General features: G+C 43.1%; 1 protein-coding gene across 1 annotated transcript in view; it reads left to right on the top strand.

The window, feature by feature from the left end:
* The window catches only part of LOC122797772 (zinc finger imprinted 2-like), a 354,512-nt gene extending 334,933 nt beyond the window's left edge, over nt 1-19,579 (top strand). Inside the window, exon 9 of the mRNA XM_044066294.1 lies at nt 19,438-19,579. Within this exon, the coding sequence (XP_043922229.1) occupies nt 19,438-19,579 (142 nt within the window). The remainder of the gene's footprint in view (nt 1-19,437) is intronic.
* The last annotated feature ends 211 nt before the right edge of the window (nt 19,580-19,790 follow it).

Here is a 19,790-nt window from a genome sequence, read left to right as displayed (position 1 = left end):
GCAGATCGTAGCATATCTCACTAAGGCTAAAAATACAGCTTCTGTGGAACCCAGCAATATCTCAGATAGTCTCCTAAATAGCTTGAAACATGACCTATCAGGGCCACTTAGTCACTTTTCAACTACAGCCTCAAAACAGGCTACGTACCAAGCGAATGGAGATGGCAACTGTTATCCCCCTTCACAAGGGTGGACCATCAGCTGACACCAGAAACTACAGACCCACTAGTTTGACTAGTCTAATATGCAAAGCCATGGAATGAATTATTATTTATGAATTATTATTAGTGGATTCATGCAGTTGTTACTACATTATGATAGAAAGAAGCCCTATATAAGTAGGCCAGTGGTAGACCTACAAAATGGAATCGAGTCGTACTGCTGCGGTAATAAAAGACACAGCCACGGAGCACAGAAATATTTCCTTGCACTCTGCTATTTGGGTGATTTCGTTGCCAAAGGTAGAGTTTTGTTCCAAAAAGCTTTGGACTGCTGTTTGGAGAGGTAAAAGGGCTTGTTTAAGCTTGTCCATGTGGATGTTTGCCTCAGCGTTTTGCTTAGCGTTTGGTTTAGACGTGTCTGCAGAGGAGTGTAATCTAGCGTGAGCGCTAACACTTCAAATTTTTTGCCTCTTAATTTAGGCTGCTCCTTGTAATGTTTGCAACTTTTCTGGCTAATAAGTGAGCATTGCAGACACTAAATATTGAATGGATGCCTCCAGTGCAAAGCCCGTTAATGCTAGCACATTTATAAGTACATAACGACTGTAGCTGTGTATTTTATGGCTTTTTCTGGTCTGTGACCGTCCATTCTGTTGTCCCTGTTTTATCGGTAAAGGCTCTGGCAGAGGAAAAAGGTTACGTCCGTTGAAAGGAACACCAACTGCTGCACTCGTCTATGCTTCTAATGATCCTGAATCAACACTACTAGTTGCATGAGCCAAAAGACTAGTGGAGGCCATAGAGTTATCTGCAGCTATTACCATAGGTGTACTCCAGGGCAAGATCCTTGCAACGCTGATTTCACTCTTAATCAAAAGGGAGTTGATTCTCGTCTGTGTTTACCAGTTCCTGAGCTCTTTAAATCTTTCAGTGCCCTACAAGATGCTGTTCCCAACTGAATCCATGTTGTATTAGTACTTACTGACAAAGATTTCTCTTTTTGTGTGGCAAAATCCATTCTGTACTGAATTGTTGTTGTCTATTGACTGAATTTGGATAAGCAGTATTTAATGGTTTTGTTCATGTAAGATATGTACAACTTTTGAGTGGTATGAAACTGTACCAATTTCTGAATCCTGAATTTCCTGACTATTGAAATCCATCTAAAGTGAACGCTTACTTTCCCAGTGCTGTACTGGTCCCTTGAGCAGAACCTGTACTAACACTAAGAACCTAAGTTTTGTCCTGCCGCGTGTATATCATTCCCTGGTGTATCCTGCCTTAAGATTTCCTGAATGTTGACATCAACACTTTCCCTCCACCCCACCTGCCTCTCACTACCTCACCACTTCCCTCCTAAGTCCCTTAACCTCCTCTCTATTACATCCAACAGACCCCACCTATCATGCACTCTCCTACTCCTAAAACCTTTATTTCCACTTCCTTCCTCATCCTTCTTCTACTTCCTCTATACCATGCCACCTCTTATACTCACTTCCATCTATACCCTCCACCTCTGCCTCCTGTCCTCCCCCACACAACACACTTCCACAACATCTCAGCCTCTTTAGTTCCCTCCCACCCTTCCCTCCTCTTCAAAGTAAAACTTCTCCCAGTCGCTACTAAATACTACAAACCCAGACCTTTTCATTACCAGACACTTCTAAGTGCAAACCAGAAAAACTTATTCCTTATCTCACTTCCCTCTGCTTAGCCGGTGACATTTGCCCTAATCCAGGACCAAACTTCTCTCCTACTAACCACACTAGCTCCCACAATAATTCCACCAATAAATACCTCAAATTCCTCACCATCAATGCCCAAAGCCTAAAAAATAAAATAACCCACTTTCATGCCTGGCTCACTCACACCTCACCTGACATTGTAGCCATCTCTGAAACCTGGCTAAAACCTCACATAAGTGACTCTGAATTCCTTCCCCCTGGATTTCAATCACTTCGATCTGACCGCCTAAGTACTTGAGGTGGCGGTGTCGCACTAGTCTACTCCAACCAGCTGTCCTTAATCCCATCCCTTCTTTTAATAATGCTGAACTTGTAGCAGGCCTTCTAAAAATTAACAATCATAAAAGCATCTGCTTCATTTCCCTCTATATTCCTCCAGGTAACAACACCAACACCCCGGAAGATGGCCCTCCTCAAATATTAAACTGGAAACCTACATATTGGGTGATGTAAATATAGACTGGAACAAAATCAACAACCCTAACGCCACCATGTCAATCAATCTATTTAACTACACTCAACTTACTAACACCATCACTAGACCCAACAAAACCAACCCCCAGGCTCTATACTAGACTGGATCCTAGTATCTTATCCCAATGAAGTGATACAATCTGGTGTCGTACCAGACCCATTAGGGGACCACCTCCCCACGCCTTTACCCATCGAGCTTCCCTCACCCCCCCCCACACACACACACACATACTCCCACCAGTTTATCCACACTCGGAACCTCTCTAACTTTAACCCTACTACTTTCTCTGATTCATTCAGGAATACCAATTGGAACCCCCTGAAAACTTTTCCGTTGGACTCAGCCGTTGACTTTTTCAATTCAACTTTCTTAAATGTCCTTATCTCCCTAGCTCCAGTAAGAACAAAAAGAGTAAAAACTAAGACCACCCTGTGGCTTACCAAAGATCCAAAAAGATTATGCTACAAAGAGATAAAACCTGGAAAACATACCTCCAAACTAAACAACCAGACATCTTACTTAAATACAAACAACTAAGAAACCTTGTCAAAAAACAAGTTATCAAAGATAAAAAGTCCTATTACATCAAAATGCAAACAAGTCATGCAAAAAACCCCCAAAAAGTTTGCAACTCTGTCAACTCTCTCCTTAGGCCAGGTACTAAAAACAATATCTGCCCCGACACCAGCAAATCTGACCTTGAAATTGCCTCACTATTCAACACCTTCTTCACCACTTCTATTGCTGAGCTAATCAAGACCTGTACCAACAACAATCCTCAACCCCACCCCAACCAAACATCCTCTCCCTCCTCTTCCCCCTACTTTCGAACTCAAACCCATCTCCACCTACCAAATAAAGAATCTACTCTCTAAACTAAAGCTTTGTTCCAGTGCTCCTGACAACATTCCATCCTCCTTCTTTAAAATAGCCTCTGATGGTATTGCTCTCCCTATTAGCATCCTGATCAGTAGATCCGTACTTGAATCCTATGTACCCAAACTATGGCACTCTGCATATATTCTTCCACTCCACAAGGGTGGCAAAAACTGTAACATATCTAATTTCCGCCCCATAGCCATCCTTTCCCCTCTCTCTAAACTCCTTGAAAAATGCAACCACCTTCAGCTTTTGCCATTCCTTACCAAACACCAGCTACTCTCTCCTACCCAACACTGCTTCCGCCCAGGACGTAGTACCAACACCGCCCTTCTTTCCTTCTTGCATACTGTCAATTTAGCCCGTGACTCCGGTAATTTAGTTTCCTCAGTTCTGTTGGACTTATCTAAAGCTTTTGATACTGTCTCCCACCCCCACCTTCTAAATCATCTGTCTAATCTCAATCTCTCCCACAAAACTCTCCCCTGGTTTTCCAGCTATCTTTCTGACAGGTCCCAGGCTGTCAAATGGAGCCAGGGCACCTCCACCTTCAATCCTACCCCCACTGGAATACCCCAATTCTATTCAACATCTTTATTAACGACTTTTACAAGGCCATACTCGATACTAAAAATTGTTCAATATGCTGACTATTCTACTTTAATCTGCGGCGCCTCCAACTTAACAGATCTCCAACTACTGACACAAACAGCCTTCTCTACTACCGAAAACTGGATGCTGCAAAATCACCTCTCATTATATGCTAACAAACCTAAAATCCTTCTGTTCTCTCCTAAGTCCTCCCCTATTGATAAAAACTCATTCCAAATAATCAGCCATAACAACTCCATTTTAGAGGTCGTTCCCTCTGCCAAACTTCTTGGTGCAACTATTGCTGAACACCTAAAATTTAATACGTCCAGCTAAACATAAAGAAGACCCACATAAAACTCGGCCTACTTTATAGAAACAACGGCTTCCTCTCTCCTGCTACCAGACTAACTCTTGCCACTTCTTATCTCCTTCCCTCTCTACTGTATGGCGCCCCTCTGCTTACTAATTTATCCTCCTCACTATCCTCCAAACTAGAAATGTTACAATAAAATATCCAGATTTGCTACCAAAGCCAAATCTTCCTCTCATCACTGTTCCTCCCTTCATTCATTAAACTGGCTTGAACTCCATAACCAACTTGACTTTCTCCAAATCACGACTGCCTATAGACTACTATTCCAACCTACCAAGTGCCCTGCACTATCCAATATCCTACAACCATATACTCCCCATAGAACACTTAGATCTACCCACCAAAACATAATCACAATCCACAAACCCAAGCGCCCAGCTGTTCAACTTCTGCTTTCCTTCACCTTAGCTAAAAAATGGAATGCTCTTCCCTCCACTCTTAGGACCTGCGATAACCTCGAAAACTTTAAAACTGTTCTTCATTCTCACCTTTACTCAAACAGGAAATGCAACTGTACTCTTCACCCTGTACCTCTCAAGGTCTCCTCCACTTTTACTCCTGGCTAACCTCTCACCTAGCTAATCTTACTCATTTGTATTATGTATATATAACTATACTGTAAATTCTAGCCTCAAGGCCATTTGCCTGTTTTTTACACCTAAACAAAATTGTAATTGTTTGTTTCTTTATGAATACTACCTGTTTGTCAGTTATGCAAAGTTTCTTAATAATTATTCATATAACTATGTATTGTTGGAGCTTTTCTCCCCGGGCCTTCACTGAAAATGGGCTCCCGAGCCCAGTGGTCCTCCCCGGTCATCAAACTGGTATAAATAAATAAATAAATAAATAATGAAAGTGATCAGCAAAGACATTGGCAATGTACAGACACCGGACCCATCCCAGTCTAGTTTTGTCAAAGGAAGGTCATGCCTATTTAACCTGATTGCATTGGTTACCTTCTCAAAGAAGTCTATGAATGAAGAGAAAAAGCATACCACCTACCTAGACCTGGTTAAGGGATTTGACACAGTACCTCACTCTGGTATTGTGGGAAAACTCAACAAACCTGGCATAAATCCCTACACAACGTGCTGGATTGCCAGCTGGCTCATAAATAAGACCCAAGAAGTCAAGATTGGAAAGACCATCTCCACCAAGAGGCAGGTTACCACTCCTGTTTGGCATCTACTTCTTGGAGATCAAGGCTAATGTCAAGGACTTCTGACTCATCAAAATCGCAAACCACTGCAAACTGGGAGCTGTCATGAATTCCTCCTTGATGCTAACATCCTGCAAAAGGGTTTAGCACAGACAAATAACTGGTGCCAAAGCCATGGATTAAAACTCAGTGCAAAGAAATGCATTGTAGTGCCTTTTGGGGAAACATCTACCCAGGCAAATTGCTCTACTAATAAGGCACTCCTAAGAGCTGACCTGGTAGTTAGAGATCTGGGAACATATGTAGGCAGTAATCTGGCCTTTGACCAACACGCAGCCAGAGTAGTAAGAAAATCATTCTGTGACGCCCAACTTGTAAGTAAGGGTATGGCATTCAGGTGCAAGAAGGTTATAGTACCATTCTACTCATCCCTCATCAGACCCATCATTGAGTACAATGCCTCCTTCCACATGTACCCAATTTGGCATATGCAACACCTGGAACACCCACAGAGGTTCCTCACCAAGAAAATCCAGGGTATTAACACACTGTCCTATATAGATTGCTTTAGAGCCCTGTCTCTGTACACTGTCTCCTATAGGTTGCTGAGAGGTGATCCATGTTTGGCATATAAAGCATCCTCAGATCAAGCCCCAATGTTGCTTTTGCACATCTACAAAACGATCAGCACCAAATCCAGGGATTTGAACTTGGCTTGCTACATAAATAGAACATGTTGAAAAGACAGATATCTGACTCCAAGGTTCCCCATGCTGTGGAATAGGCTCCCCTTCCATGTGAAGCAAAGTCCATCCCTAACCCTATTCAAATGTAAACTTGGCCATTGGATTGGAAATCTCAAATTCATCCCCCGGCTGCCCCCCTCCCCCCATCTCTTATAGATAGAGGCTGACAGTAAATACTCCCTAACTAACATTAGTTGGGTAGTCCTAAATTCATCCCCAGGCTGGCCCCCATGCCTTGTAGATAAAGGCTGACCGTAAATATTCCCTACACACCCAGACACATAACTTTTTAGCAGCCTCCTAATAAACTCTGATCCCCAAACTAAGATGCACATGTTACAAGGAAGTGTAGTTGGGTTTAGTTGTGTGGATAGGCTTATAAAGGTCCTGGTGGTTTAGCCTAGTATATTTCTGGATTTATCAGATACACGGTAATATTGTCTGAAAATAGTCATTTTTTCTTTATTACCATACCAGTTATATCCTTGAATTTCTGAGTCCCTTATCTTCTTTGCCAGTCGCTCTAAATATAAAGCAAATAAAGGGGAAAGAAGATGCCCCTGCCTGGTTCCTCTGTTCAAACACAACTTATCAAAGATATGAACCCTTCCACTTTAATTTTTACCTCCAGTCCCTCATATAGCCTCCTAATTAACCTTATTATTGTATCCGGGAATGTGTATGCTTCTGTTACCCTACTCATACAATCCCAACTTAGTCTGAATGCATTCTCTGCATCAAGACCCACCAACAGCAGCAGTATTTTCTTGCATTCTGTTCCTGTTTTCTGGATCATCATTGCTCTTTTAACATTGTCAAATGTTGGTCTCCCCTATACAAAATCACATACATCAAAATCTCTCATTTTTGGCAACACCTTTGCCATTCTTTTAGTAAGTACATTCATAAACACTTTATAATCATGGTTTTAAAATGAAATGGGTCTATATGAAGCTGGTTCTGCTACCACAGGTTTCTGGTATGGCAGTATGATCTGGCTCTTGAGTAATGTTTTACCCTCTTTCAGCCCAGAGCTCCATCCCTTTAAAGATATTGGGTATAGCAGGTTTGATATTTGTGTTTTTATTCTGTCTGGGGTTGCGGGAAAACTCTTATCTGAGGTAATGTGGGAACAGGAGGGGACTTATAGGCAAGGGGAGGAACCTGAGCTATGGAGCCTAAAGTGTAGAGTGACAAGCCTGAGTGAGGTCTGATCTGAAGACCCATTATTTGAGGAAGGACTGAAGCAGAAAACACAGATGTGGTAAGTGCATAACTTTCATTTTCATTTTATCCTACTCACTAGCTATAACTTCTGAAGAAATTTCTCTTCCTTAATAATCAACTCCCTTTTTCCCATTTTCTACATGGTGTCTGGGTGTTGTCACTTGTCGCCATCTCTGCCTATTCGTTGCCACTCTCTTACCTTCTTCGACACTCATGCATGACTGTCGCGGGTCTTTTCTAACACGATCCATCCACCTCTTTGCTGGACACCCTTGTTTCCTCTTGCCCTCTCCCTGTCCCAAATCTTCTTCACCAGATTGTTTTCTGCTTTCCTGTACATATGCCTGAGCCACAGTAATCTGTTCTATTTGACCTTTTCTGTATTTGGAGCTACTTTGGCTTCTGTCTTATGTCCTCATTTCTTCATCTGTCATACAGTGTGTATCCTACCACCTGTCTCAAGCACTTCATCACCTCTAGCTTCCTCAACTGCTCTGTCTTTACTGCCCAGGTTTCTGTACCATACAGTAGTATGGATCATACCACTGTTTTGTACACCTAACTTTTCTTTGGCATTCTTTGAAATATACTAGCCCTGACGCTCTGTGCAAGTTGGCTGCAGGCCCTCTGATTTTAGCTTTGACCTTCTCATTCAGATTTCCCTTCTCCTTAACCACCCCTCCCAGGTACTAGAAGCTGTTAACCTGTTCCAGTGTTTTCCCTTCTATCTCAGTTTTCAGCATGTTTTGATTTCCCTCGTTTGCTGTCATCACAACTGTCTTATCTGTACTCTGTTTCATCCCATGTGTCTTCAGTTTTGCATTTCATTCTCCTATCCTTTGCAAAAGTTCTTAGAGTCTGCTTGTAAGCCATATCATCTGCATACAGCAACTTTGTTGACCTGTTCCCTGCACCCTGTTTACTGATGTAGTCCATCACCAATATATGAATAGCATTGAGCTCAGAGATGAACCCTAATGCACACCACACTCCCTCTGGAAACCCATCTGTAAGACCAAACACTGTTTGTATTTGAGTAATTGGGTCCTTGTACATAACTTGGACTAAGTCTACTAATGTTTCTGGGATGTCAGACCACCACAGGACTGCCCAAATCACCTTTCTTGGGACCTTGTCATATCCTTTCTTCAAGTCAAGAAATGCCCATTTGGACTCTTTTTTTCCTCATTTCTAGCTTCTTCTCAAGTATCTGTCTCACTGCAAACTTCAGGTTAGTTGTGCTGCATCCTGATCTGAATCCGAACTGCTCATTTCCCATCATACTTTCTACTACTCTGTGTATTTGTCAGTCACCCTGTACAGAACTTTCATGCAGTGTTATAGGAGTTTGATGCCTCTATACTGCCCACAGTTATGATCGTCCCCTTTTGTTCTTGAACACTGGGACTAGTATGCTTATTCTCCAGTCATCTGGTACACTTTCTCTCCATACTGGTATAAGTATGAGTGCCCTCAGGAGTCATTTCTCCCCTATCTCACCCATCTTGATCATCTCTGCTTTGACCTCATCTGAGCCTACCGCTCTCCCTGACTTCATTTAGTGCTGTTCTTACTTCTTGTAGGGTGGGCTGCTCCTGTTCTCTCACCGTAGGCTGTGTTCTGGGCAGTACAATTTCTGTAGGGCTTTCTTCATTCAGAAGTGGGTAGAAGTACTCCTTCCATCTGCCTTTAATGTCCTGTGTACTGGTGAGCAGGCTGTTAGTGGAATCCATTATGAATGGTGTCTGACTGTCTTCTTTATGTTTCTGTCTTTGCCTGCAACCCGATAGAGGTTCTTTGTGCCATCCATCAAGTCACTTTCCAGACATTGGTAGAGTACCTCTGATGCTTTATTCTTTGCTATTGCAACTCCTCTCTTAGCCTCTTTGTTAGCCAACTGATATTCTTCCATAGCCAGAGCTGTTGTTTATGTCTCGCACTTTTTCCTGCACTCCTTCTTTCTTTTGATGGCTTCTTGGACGTCTGTATTCCACTACCAGTTTTCCTTATGTATCTTATTTCCATACCTTGCTCAGCCACATATCTGTTCTGTAGTCCTTATACATGCTGTTTTCAGGCACTGCCATTCTTTTTCAACTCCACTTGTTTCCCCCTCTTGTTGAGGTGCTAAAGCCTTGAGTAATTCATTCTACTGTTATGCCGTCTACAGTCAGCTTCCAGGTCTTCAGCCTGGTGTCTTTTGATCTTGGAGCATTCTCTGATCACTGCTAGCAGCTAATTGTCAATCAGTGGTTTATGCTGTGGACCGACTGTTTCATTCGGATGACTTTGCAATCACTGATTCTACCCCAATGCCATTCCATTGCTAGGGGGAACGTCTACCTGAGTTGCACTTTTGTATGTGATCTCACAACTTTCTCTCTTTCTGAAACATATGTTGGCTACCATCAATCCATCTGTCAGACAGAGTCTAGAATACCATCTCCTTCTTTATTCCTGTTACCCCACCCATGTGGACCCAGGCAGTCCTCCTATTCTGTTCTAATGTATACCTTCAGATCACCCATTATCGGCAACATTTCCTGTCCTGTTTTATCTAGTAGTAAGTCCTGCAACTGCTGTCTGAATGTACTATTTTTCTCACTATCATAGCCTTACTGTGGGACATAAGTTGAGGTTATGAATAGTGCTCTATCATTATAGTGGAGTCTGATTGCTATGAGTCTGTCATTGATTCTGATGACATCCCTAACTGTTTTCTGAAGTCTGTCCGGATCACAATTACCACACCATTTCTAGTATGTCCTCCTCCTGAGTAGTAGACTCTGGATCTCAAGCCAAGTGGCTTTGCTGCACTGCCCTTCCACCTTGTGTCCTGTATACAAAGGATGTCCAGCCTTCTCCTTACCATCATGTCATCCACTTCCAAGCCTCATCCTGTTAGTGAACTTGCACTGAATGTGGCAATTCTTAGTTTGTTTGGCAGGTTGACTGTTTTTTTTTTATGTCCATCTTTCTTTCAACAGAGCTATTCCAGGTAATGCAAGCTGGGCAACTGGACACCAACTGGCCAGTATTTTATTGATCCAGGGCTGCTGGGCTTTATGGCAGGCACACTGGACCAACCTGGCTGATAGGGACACATACACGCCTCCCACTGTTAGCATGGGTCCCTGGCATAGGTTGGATTAGGCCGGGTCCTCAACCCACTTATCACCGCAAATACCCATGCCCATTTTGACAACATTAGTCAACATGACCAGATCACCTAGAGCCATATTTTTTACACCATCTAGTGGATAGCCCTGCCACACTACAGTCTGTAATCTGTGTTCTCCTATTTTGAAGATACTGTGAACCCGAGGCTGCCCAGAGCTCCATTCTTAGGTGAGTTTGAGATGGAAACACTTGGCATGTTTTTCGGAGGTCTGAGAAACCCCACTGAGACACAGCAAGAACATGCAAACTCTAAACAGGCATTGGTCAGGGGTCAGGATAGAATTTTGTACCTTGTGTATGGGAAGCGAAGACCTTAACAATTATGCCAACTGGTCTCCGCAATAACGGTCTTCCCTAATAACGCCAGAATAATTTCCACTACACATTTCTTAAATTCTTCTCTTTTTACAGATAGAAGAACTCCGGAGTCTCATTTTTACTTCATTACCATGGATTTTTATCTTTCTTATTATTAGTGCATGATGTAAACTAGTTATTGGATGTGTGTTGAAACTTTCAATTAAATGCACATGTTCAGGTGAAATATAATTTCTCTCTAGTGTTGCCCAGTTATTGTACCTTGGAGAATAATATGTAAATTCTTTCCAGGTTCCTACTACTGAATTCCCATCTTCCATTCAAAAGAGGGTAGATTTCTGAAGAAGATACATCTTTACTATTTCAAGTCAAGTTCCAGTCCCCACGTATAGCTAATATTCCCTGCTGAAAGCTGACAATACCCCCCCAAATTTTCTTAAGCTGCATAATATCAGTTTTTGGTGGAATATAAATACATGGCAGCATAATTCTCCTCACTTTTCAGTAGCCCATTACTACCACAAATCTACCATTATGTTTTTTCCCTATTCTGTCACTATTGGAGCGCCTCTAGCAATTGGCAAAATTACACCCTGATGAAAGCTGATTATCCCAAATTTTCTTAAGCTCCATAATTAGGGTTAACATCTGTCCCACTTTGCGAGGGACAGTCCCTCTTTGGGCAGTTGTGTCCTGCAAAAAAATCGAAAAAATGGCAAAAGACCTGAGATTTTATTACAAAAAAGTCCTACTTTTTCTTTAATCATTACATAAAGCAGATGTTCTTCTGTTCCAATGTTGCAGTATTCAACTTGCTGGTTTACCTTTCTTCCTCTCCAGTTTATCCGGCCAGGTTTCCAAAGATTTTCAGTCCCTCTTGGTGTATCAGAAGTCTAAAGTTGCTGCAGAAATGTGGACGATAAAAGTGATGTCTGCACGCACCAGCCCTTACAACTTTTCAGCCGCCAGTCGTACACCAGGTGCTCCTGCTTCTCATGGATGTCGGATCAATGTTCAGTTAAGTACCCCATTGACTATTCCTTCAGTCCTACTTGTTGTTAATTATAGTCTGTTAATGTCATCCGGTAAGGGGCAAGTGCGGTCAGCAGATTCGCCATAAAGACACCCATGACCAGTGTTTCTTTTGTCTAGGCAGGGAACACGACCACGAGAACTGTATCATTTGCCAATAGTTTGTCCCTAAGACCTTACGCCACCGTTTGCAGGCCTTACACTTGTATTTACAGAATCAGTGCTTGAAACAAATAGTGTTGGGGATGAAGGCCGCACACGACGTCCTGTCTGAACCAACTAGGAAGAGGGCCAAGTCCCCATGGCCTACTTTGTCTGCTGCACCTCTGTCTGCCATACCTCAGTCTGTAGCCAATATCAGCTTGACTGAGGATCTGGCATCTGCCGGTGTAGATAAAGCGGGTACCTCTGAGGAAGCCGCACAATCTTGAGTGGATGACATGTCCACAGAGGATTTACTGGTGCCTGCCTTAGATGCTGGGGTGGACCAGCATTCACTTGGAGCCCATCAGACGCCACCTCCACCATACCGATGCCTGACCCAAGGCCTATCCCTAGCCAGACGCCATGCCATCTAGGCCTTTGACTTTGATGTTGCTTGGGAAAAAATTCATTGTGCATCAGGGAAGTGCTTGTGCATACATGGTCAGATTGCTGAAGTGACCGCTGGGCAAAATAGTTTTTTGTGTCATTTTGGTGCTTGTGCATACTCAACACAAACAACTGAAGGGGTCACTGGGGAAACATGGAAATTAACTCTGCAAATTCCATATAGTTACATTACTTAGAATATAGCACAAAAATGTAAATACTGTGTAATATGTCACCATATAAGACAATCAGATACACCAGTGACTAATTAATAGTATAATGTAAAGTAAGTAATTAAAGACAACAAATCTTCCAAGTACTTGTTTATATCTTCTCTACTGCATATGTACATTCAGAGCTGAGAGTTGTGGGGGAAGCAAATGTAGGCTGGAGTCCATCAGAGTAGAAGCTGTCATTTCGCAGTGGTGGTGCTGCGGTAGCGTTTTTGCCTTACAGTTAGACGTTGCCCGTTCGATTCTCAGAGTGTCTTCTGTGTGGCGACATGCGTGAATGGGCGTTCCTTTGTTGAAGATTGTGCATTAGGCCCAGCAAGCCAGCACGTAAAAATCTACTGCCAATCATTAGCGGACCGGAGTTCCGCTGTGGCGACCCCTAACTGGGAAAAGCCGAAAGATGAGACTTGGGTGCAGTTTAGTTTACCCATAACATTTGGTATTTTAGCTTGTTTTACTCCAGTAGGGATATTATTCAGAGTTTGGACACATTTACTGAAAAGAGAGCTTTGCCATAGCTGTTTCAGGCATTTGTGATAAAAGCCAAGATTTATAGAGGTCTGCCTGGTGTATGCCATTGAAGGAGGTTAGAGATGGATTACTCATTCAGGTTGATACAAGATTTTAAATGCTACTTTAACTTGGGCATCTTGGTGTGTATTTGTAAGTGCTATCTGCAAGTTAGAGAAGATGGAGGAGACATACTAGGCCAGCAGCTAGTAGGAGCCATGGCACTGGTTCTTACCACAAAAAGGTGGATTATATTGAATCCTTGTGTCAGAAAAGCCTTTTCATAATTGGACAGTACACAATCAGATCGAAGTGCTGTGTTCTGTTGTTTTGTCCATTATAGTGCAGGTTATAGGTATCACAGGAAAACAGTTCCCGTTTTCTAGTACATGGAAATTGTCCAGCTGGACAGGGGCCATTTTTTGTTGCACGCAAAGGCAGAAAACCTGTAAAATAATACACATTTGCATATATTATGGGAGTTTGGCATACTTAGACAGAAGATATTGGCCAAACAGGTTATTACTATGATTACTGCGATTATTTACTATTTGTCGTTAAGCAGTTTTTTGTAGTTAACCAGAGTGTGTTTGCATAAATAGTTGGCATGGTTGTCTTTGAGTTAAACACAACACTATTTGTAGAGCCATACCTCTAAAGTATCCCTGATTTTCAGAAACGTCTGTTTTTCATGCAAATTTTAACTCTGTCCTTCTTTACCCCTGGAGAAAAGGTTAGGAATTACCCTAAATAAAGGAAAATAATAATATAACTATGGATGTTATGTGATCCTATCTCGCCTACATTCTGACTGATGGGAGGATCGGCTCCGACTCGGCACGCTTATGCCAAAGAGCGAAGTCTCTTATTGGCTGAGCTTACTATATCCCAGGATGCACCACTACCAGTCCCCCAGATCTCGTTTGCCGCTAACAAGCAAAGACGTGGTCTCGAGCTTGGCTGAGCTAAGTAGTGTTTTTCACTTACTTTTCCTGTCAGGGTTTTCCTTAAAATTCAACAAAAAGCTGTTTTAACAGCTATCGTGTGTTTTTTGTGTGTGAGTGAAGATTTTTCTTGGTGAAATTCTTGTGTAGTGACTGAGTATTGTCTGACTAAAGGTCCCATTTGCGTTGTAGGGCCTTCCCCTGTCAGTCTGTTGTCTGGCTAGTCCCGTATTATTTTTAGGGGTCTTACATCCTTCTTTAAAAAAAAAAAAAAAAAAGAGAGAAAGAAGAGAGAGAGAAAAGAAATCTTTCTGTGATAGTTAGAGTGTTTTGTGTTTTTGGCTAGTTCACTGACTTGATTGCCATAATGTCACAGGCTCCTAGGCCTTCAGGGTTTAAAAAGTGCACTAAGTGCAGTTTCAAAATGTCGATCACAGATGATCACTCTCTCTGTGTATACTGTTTGGGCGCCAAACATTTGCAGGAGTCCTGCAGCGTGTCGGTTAGCTCTCAGTTGGCTATCCTTACCTCGATTTCTAACTCGTCCATGAGGCTCATTTCATATGCGGCTGAAGGGGCGGGCAGAGCGGCAGGCACAGGCGTGGCTCTACGGAGACAAGCCTGGCTCCGTTTGTGTCATTTCGCGGAGGCCTTTAAGTCTTCCTTTGCCGACGCTCCCTTTGATGGGTCCTCTTTGTTTGGACCCAAGGTAAAAGACACTCTTACCCGCTGTGAGCAAGAGGGAAAGACTTTATCTGCTGTAGGGGCACGTTATTCCACTCCCTTTCGGCCTTATCCCAAGGCTAAAAGAGGAGGGAAGATGTGGTTCCGCAAATCACAGAAATTCTTTCCTCAACAGCAGGAAGATTCCCCTTCCAGAGTCAGAGGACGGGGAAATTTTTCTGGGAGACGCCGTCCCAGAGGCGGCAGAGGCCCCCGCAACACTGGAGACCGCGAGTCCTTTCGTGGCTCTTCAGCCTCCCACACTCTATGAGGGATTGCCCGGCTGTGCTGCTCCGGAGCCAGTCGGGTGCCGTTTTGCCAAGCACCTAAAAGCCTGGGAGTCTATTACTCAGGACAGATGGGTGCTTTGGATTATTGCCGGAGGTTACACCATTCCCTTCACACACTCACCCCCACCGTCCAAAAAAATCCCGGACCCACCACCCAGTCAAAGGGAAATTGCAGCCATAGAAGCTTCAAAGCTGCTAGAAAAAGGAGTCATCCAACGGTCCCCACAGACCAGATCGGATCCGGAAATTACTCAAGGTTCTTTTAGTGCCAAAAAAGACAGGGGACCTGAGACCCATTTTGGATCTCAGCAAACTGAACCAGTCCGTCATGAAGTCCAAATTCCGAATGGTCACTTTACAATCCATTCTCCCATTGTTGGAGAAAGATGTTTGGATGTGCTCCATAGATCTCAAGGGCGCCTATTATCACATACCGATACATCAGGCGTCCAGGAGGTATCTGTGCTTCAGCCTGGGAGACAGTCATTTCCAATTTTGTGCACTGCCCTTTGGTCTCACCACAGCCCCCAGGGTGTTCACCAAGTGTTTGGCAGTAGTGACTGCTCACCTGAGGAGTCTCGGATTCCAAGTGTTTCCCTATCTGGACGACTGGCTCCTGACTGCCACCACCAGGCATCTACTACTAGAGAACCTACAAGCCACCATCTCCTGGGTGCTTCCTGGGAATTACATTCAACTGGTCAAAGTCTGTCTTGCTGCCTTCTCAGCGCATAAGATTCATAGGAGCAGAGATAGACTCAAAATTAATGCGAATCTTCCTTCCTACCGAAAGGATACAAACATTACAAGATCAAGTCCGAGCCCTGCTTCTAAGATCCAAAGCCCCAGCCAGGATGGTCCTGCAACTTTTAGGTTCAATGTCTGCCACGGTTCTCCTAGTTCCTCTGGCAAGATTGCACATGAGGATTCTTCAGTGGCTGTTATCGACACAATGGTCCTTTCAGGATCTCCCCCTCAATCATCAAATACTGATTACAGAAACGTGCAAACGGGACCTCCGCTGGTGGCTTCTGCCATCCAATCTGAATCAGGGAAGACCCTTTGTTATACCCCCTCCGGTGGCCACCTTGACAACGGATGCCTCCCAGACGGGGTGGGGGGCATTGTCTGGGCAGGTCAGTTCAGGGTTCTTGGCTTCCAAGCGAAACATTTCTCCATATCAATGTGTTGGAAATGAGGGCTGTACTTCTGTCCCTACAAGCCCTCCACAAGTTTCTCCCTCAAGGCATTATCGCCATCCACACAGACAACATGTCGGTGGTCTGGTATCTAAACAAACAAGGAGGGACCAGATCTTACCCCTTTGCAGAGAGGCCATGAGGGTGTGGGAATGGGCAGTGGCTACCAAGCGCTTCCTGGTAGCGACCCACATTCCAGGAAAATCCAATGTATTGGCAGACAGACTGAGCAGGACTATTCTCTCTTCTCACGAGTGGTCTCTGAACGAGACAGTAGCAGCTCAGATTTTCAAAAGATGGGGGATTCCGTGCTGCGACCTGTTTGCAACACCACAAAACGCCAAGTGCAACACGTTCTTTTCCTTGACCCCGCGTCAAGGGGAGGCAGCTACGGATGCTCTAGTCCAACCTTGGCCAACAGGACTGCTTTATGCTTTCCCTCCGATTCCACTCCTCCCCAAAATCATTCAGAAAGCTTCCCAATTGGGGTCCACAATGATTCTAATTGCTCCGTACTGGCCTCGTCAGGTATGGTTCCCCTACCTACAGAAATATACTCTGGACGGTCCTTGGTTCTTGGATCTAACTCCGGACCTTCTGGTTCATCAGTCGGGACAACAGCACCAGTCCCTTCACACCTTGAAATTAGCAGCTTGGCTCCTCCACTTCCGACTTTAGTCAGAAATCACACCTTGGACCCGGAAGTTATTCACATTTTATCTTCAGCCCACAAACCCACCACTAAGAAATTGTATCACAGTAAGTGGAAGAGGTTTGCTATCTGGGCTCAACTCAAGACCCTATTACTGCCCCGATACCAGAGGTCTTGAAATTTTTAACATCCTTGTTTAATCAAGGATCTTCAGTCTCTACTATTAAAGTCCAACTAGCAGCTATCTCCAAATTTCACGAATCCATAGACCCACCGTTGATGAGCAACAGATTATGTAAAACTTTCATGAAAGGTGCTGTGCTTTTAAGACCCCCAGTTTTTCATCCTGCGCCTCCGTGGGATCTTGATTTGGTACTTTGTGCCTTAACATCTTCCCCCTTTGAACCAGCTGCTACATGTGAGTTGAAATATCTGTCTTGGAAAACTGCCTTCTTAATTGCAATTACCTCTGCAAGAAGAGTTTCAGAACTTCAAGCCCTATCTATCAAACCACCGTACTTGATTTTTCACAAGGATAGAGTATCACTTAGACCTAACCCATCTTTTGTCCCAAAAGTTTGCTCTAATCTCTGTCTCCAACAATCTTTAGAGCTACCAGTTTTCTTTCCAAAATTTTCAAACAAAGCGGAATATACCTTCCATTCGTTGCATGATGACAGGCAATTACGCTTCAATCTAGATAGGACTCAGCAAATTCGGAAAACAGATCAATTGTTTGTGTCCTTTTCAGATAATAAACTGGGTCAAACCATTACTAAAGCTACTATTGCCAAATGGATCAGAGATTGCATAACTCAAGCTTATTCCTCTTCAAATAAGCAACTTACAACATCTGTCAAAGCTCACTCTACTAGAGCTATGGCTACCTCTATTGCATTCCATTCCAAGCTCGCTATTTCTGAAATTTGTGCTGCGGCTACTTGGTCCAACCCGCACACTTTCATTTCCCACTATAAATTGGATGTGGCATCTAAAGGGCGAGCATCATTTGGTTCCACGGTACTCAGGAGTGTTTTCCAGTGAGCCACCCAGGATTTAGGTGCTAGGGACGCTGTCCCATCAGTCAGAATGTAGGCGAGATAGGATCACATAACATCTTTTAGTTATGTACTCACCATAACTTCAGATGTTTGGGATCCATCTACATTCCTAATACCCACCCTCCTTCCCCTGCCTTGGAGATCAGAAGAGATTGAACGATTTGGGTTCTACTGTTTTTTATCTTGTATCATCTGTGAATGTTATATAAGCAGTGCATGCGTGTGTGCATGTATGCGGACAAACTAGATCTGGGGGACTGGTAGTGGTGCATCCTGGGATATAGTAAGCTCAGCCAATAAGAGACTTCGCTCTTTGGCATAAGCGTGCCGAGTCGGAGCCGAGGATCGGCTCCGAACCCATCAGTCAGAATGTAGGCGAGATGGATCCCAAACATCTGAAGTTATGGTGAGTACATAACTAAAAGTTATATACTTCTTTTACTTGAAAACATGTTTAGTAAGTCACATTATCTTGTTCCATCAATATTTCAAGTTAACAATAGTAATATTTTCAAAGTGTCCCTGATGGTGTTAACATGGTGGATAACAGGAACAGTGTTGATAAATATATCCAAACGTTCTGAACATATATTGTGATTCAGTCTTTCTTTCTACTGAATAATGTCTGGGTGGTATGAGAGGCTCAGTATTTTATTGCTGATATTTGTGCCTTTTTTACTTCTGTTTCTTATTGTAACCAGAGGCATGGTTAAGTGAGATACATGAATGACTATTTTTTGGACTAATTATTACACGGATCAACCAGATAATTTTGACAGTTCTGCTTGTATTATTCTATTTCTGGTTATACTCAGTAGTTGCTTGAGTGAGATAAAGGTTATTACTTGCTGACTACTACCAGCATGGTGCTACCATATATTTTGGGCATTTTTCCTGGCTTTGTCAGTCATGTGTGGAATTTAGGTGGGAGGAAGGGCTTAGTACTATACACGTGTTATACTATTTTTACTGAATTACTCAGGTCTTCTCCCAACAGATGATGAGTCTGTGTTACATAACAGCTGCACAAGTTAACATAATGAATGCCTACTGAACAGGTTATGTGCCGCAATTATCACCTTTGTCTGCTCATGCATAACTTTGCCATAATAAAATGCATGTCATTATCACATTAACAATAAGTGCACTTACAATATAGCACTGAGTCATTATCACTTCTCAGGTGAAAGTCTCAGCAGCTGTCGCTGTCATTCACATAAGTAGAAGTCGTTATCACATTGATGAATGCACAAGGCAGATTTGGATTTTTGTCTACGTGGAGTCATTTCAAGCCCCCCTGCCAGTTTCTTTCTGTCATTTTGACAATGTGTTTTATACGCAGTGAAGTCCCCACTGCAGAAGATGATCACCTTTTGAGAAATGACAGAGTTCACCTAAATGAAGATGGCATTGAACAGTTTTTGAGTGATCTGCACAATGGCGTGCTGGCAGCGATGCATGACATACTGGCAACATGCACCTAGTGACAAAAGATGGAAAACAACCATAACGAAATAGGAGCAATATGGTAAGTGAAAATCTATTGCATTTCACAACAATCTTTTTCACTACTTAGAACACAGTTAAATAATTGTACCTCTGCTAGAGAACATGTCAACATGCTAAGTAAAACCTCATTTGAAGAAAGTGTTAGTCCTCACTACGTGGTAAAAGAACTGTGCCCATGGGCTGTAC

This window comes from Protopterus annectens, chromosome 3.part1, assembly GCF_019279795.1.
Source record: "Protopterus annectens isolate FY-2018-M chromosome 3.part1, PAN1.0, whole genome shotgun sequence".
NCBI lineage: Eukaryota > Metazoa > Chordata > Ceratodontiformes > Protopteridae > Protopterus > Protopterus annectens.
The sequence above is the reverse complement of the archived record's forward strand: the minus strand, read 5'-3'. Positions and strand labels throughout refer to the sequence as shown.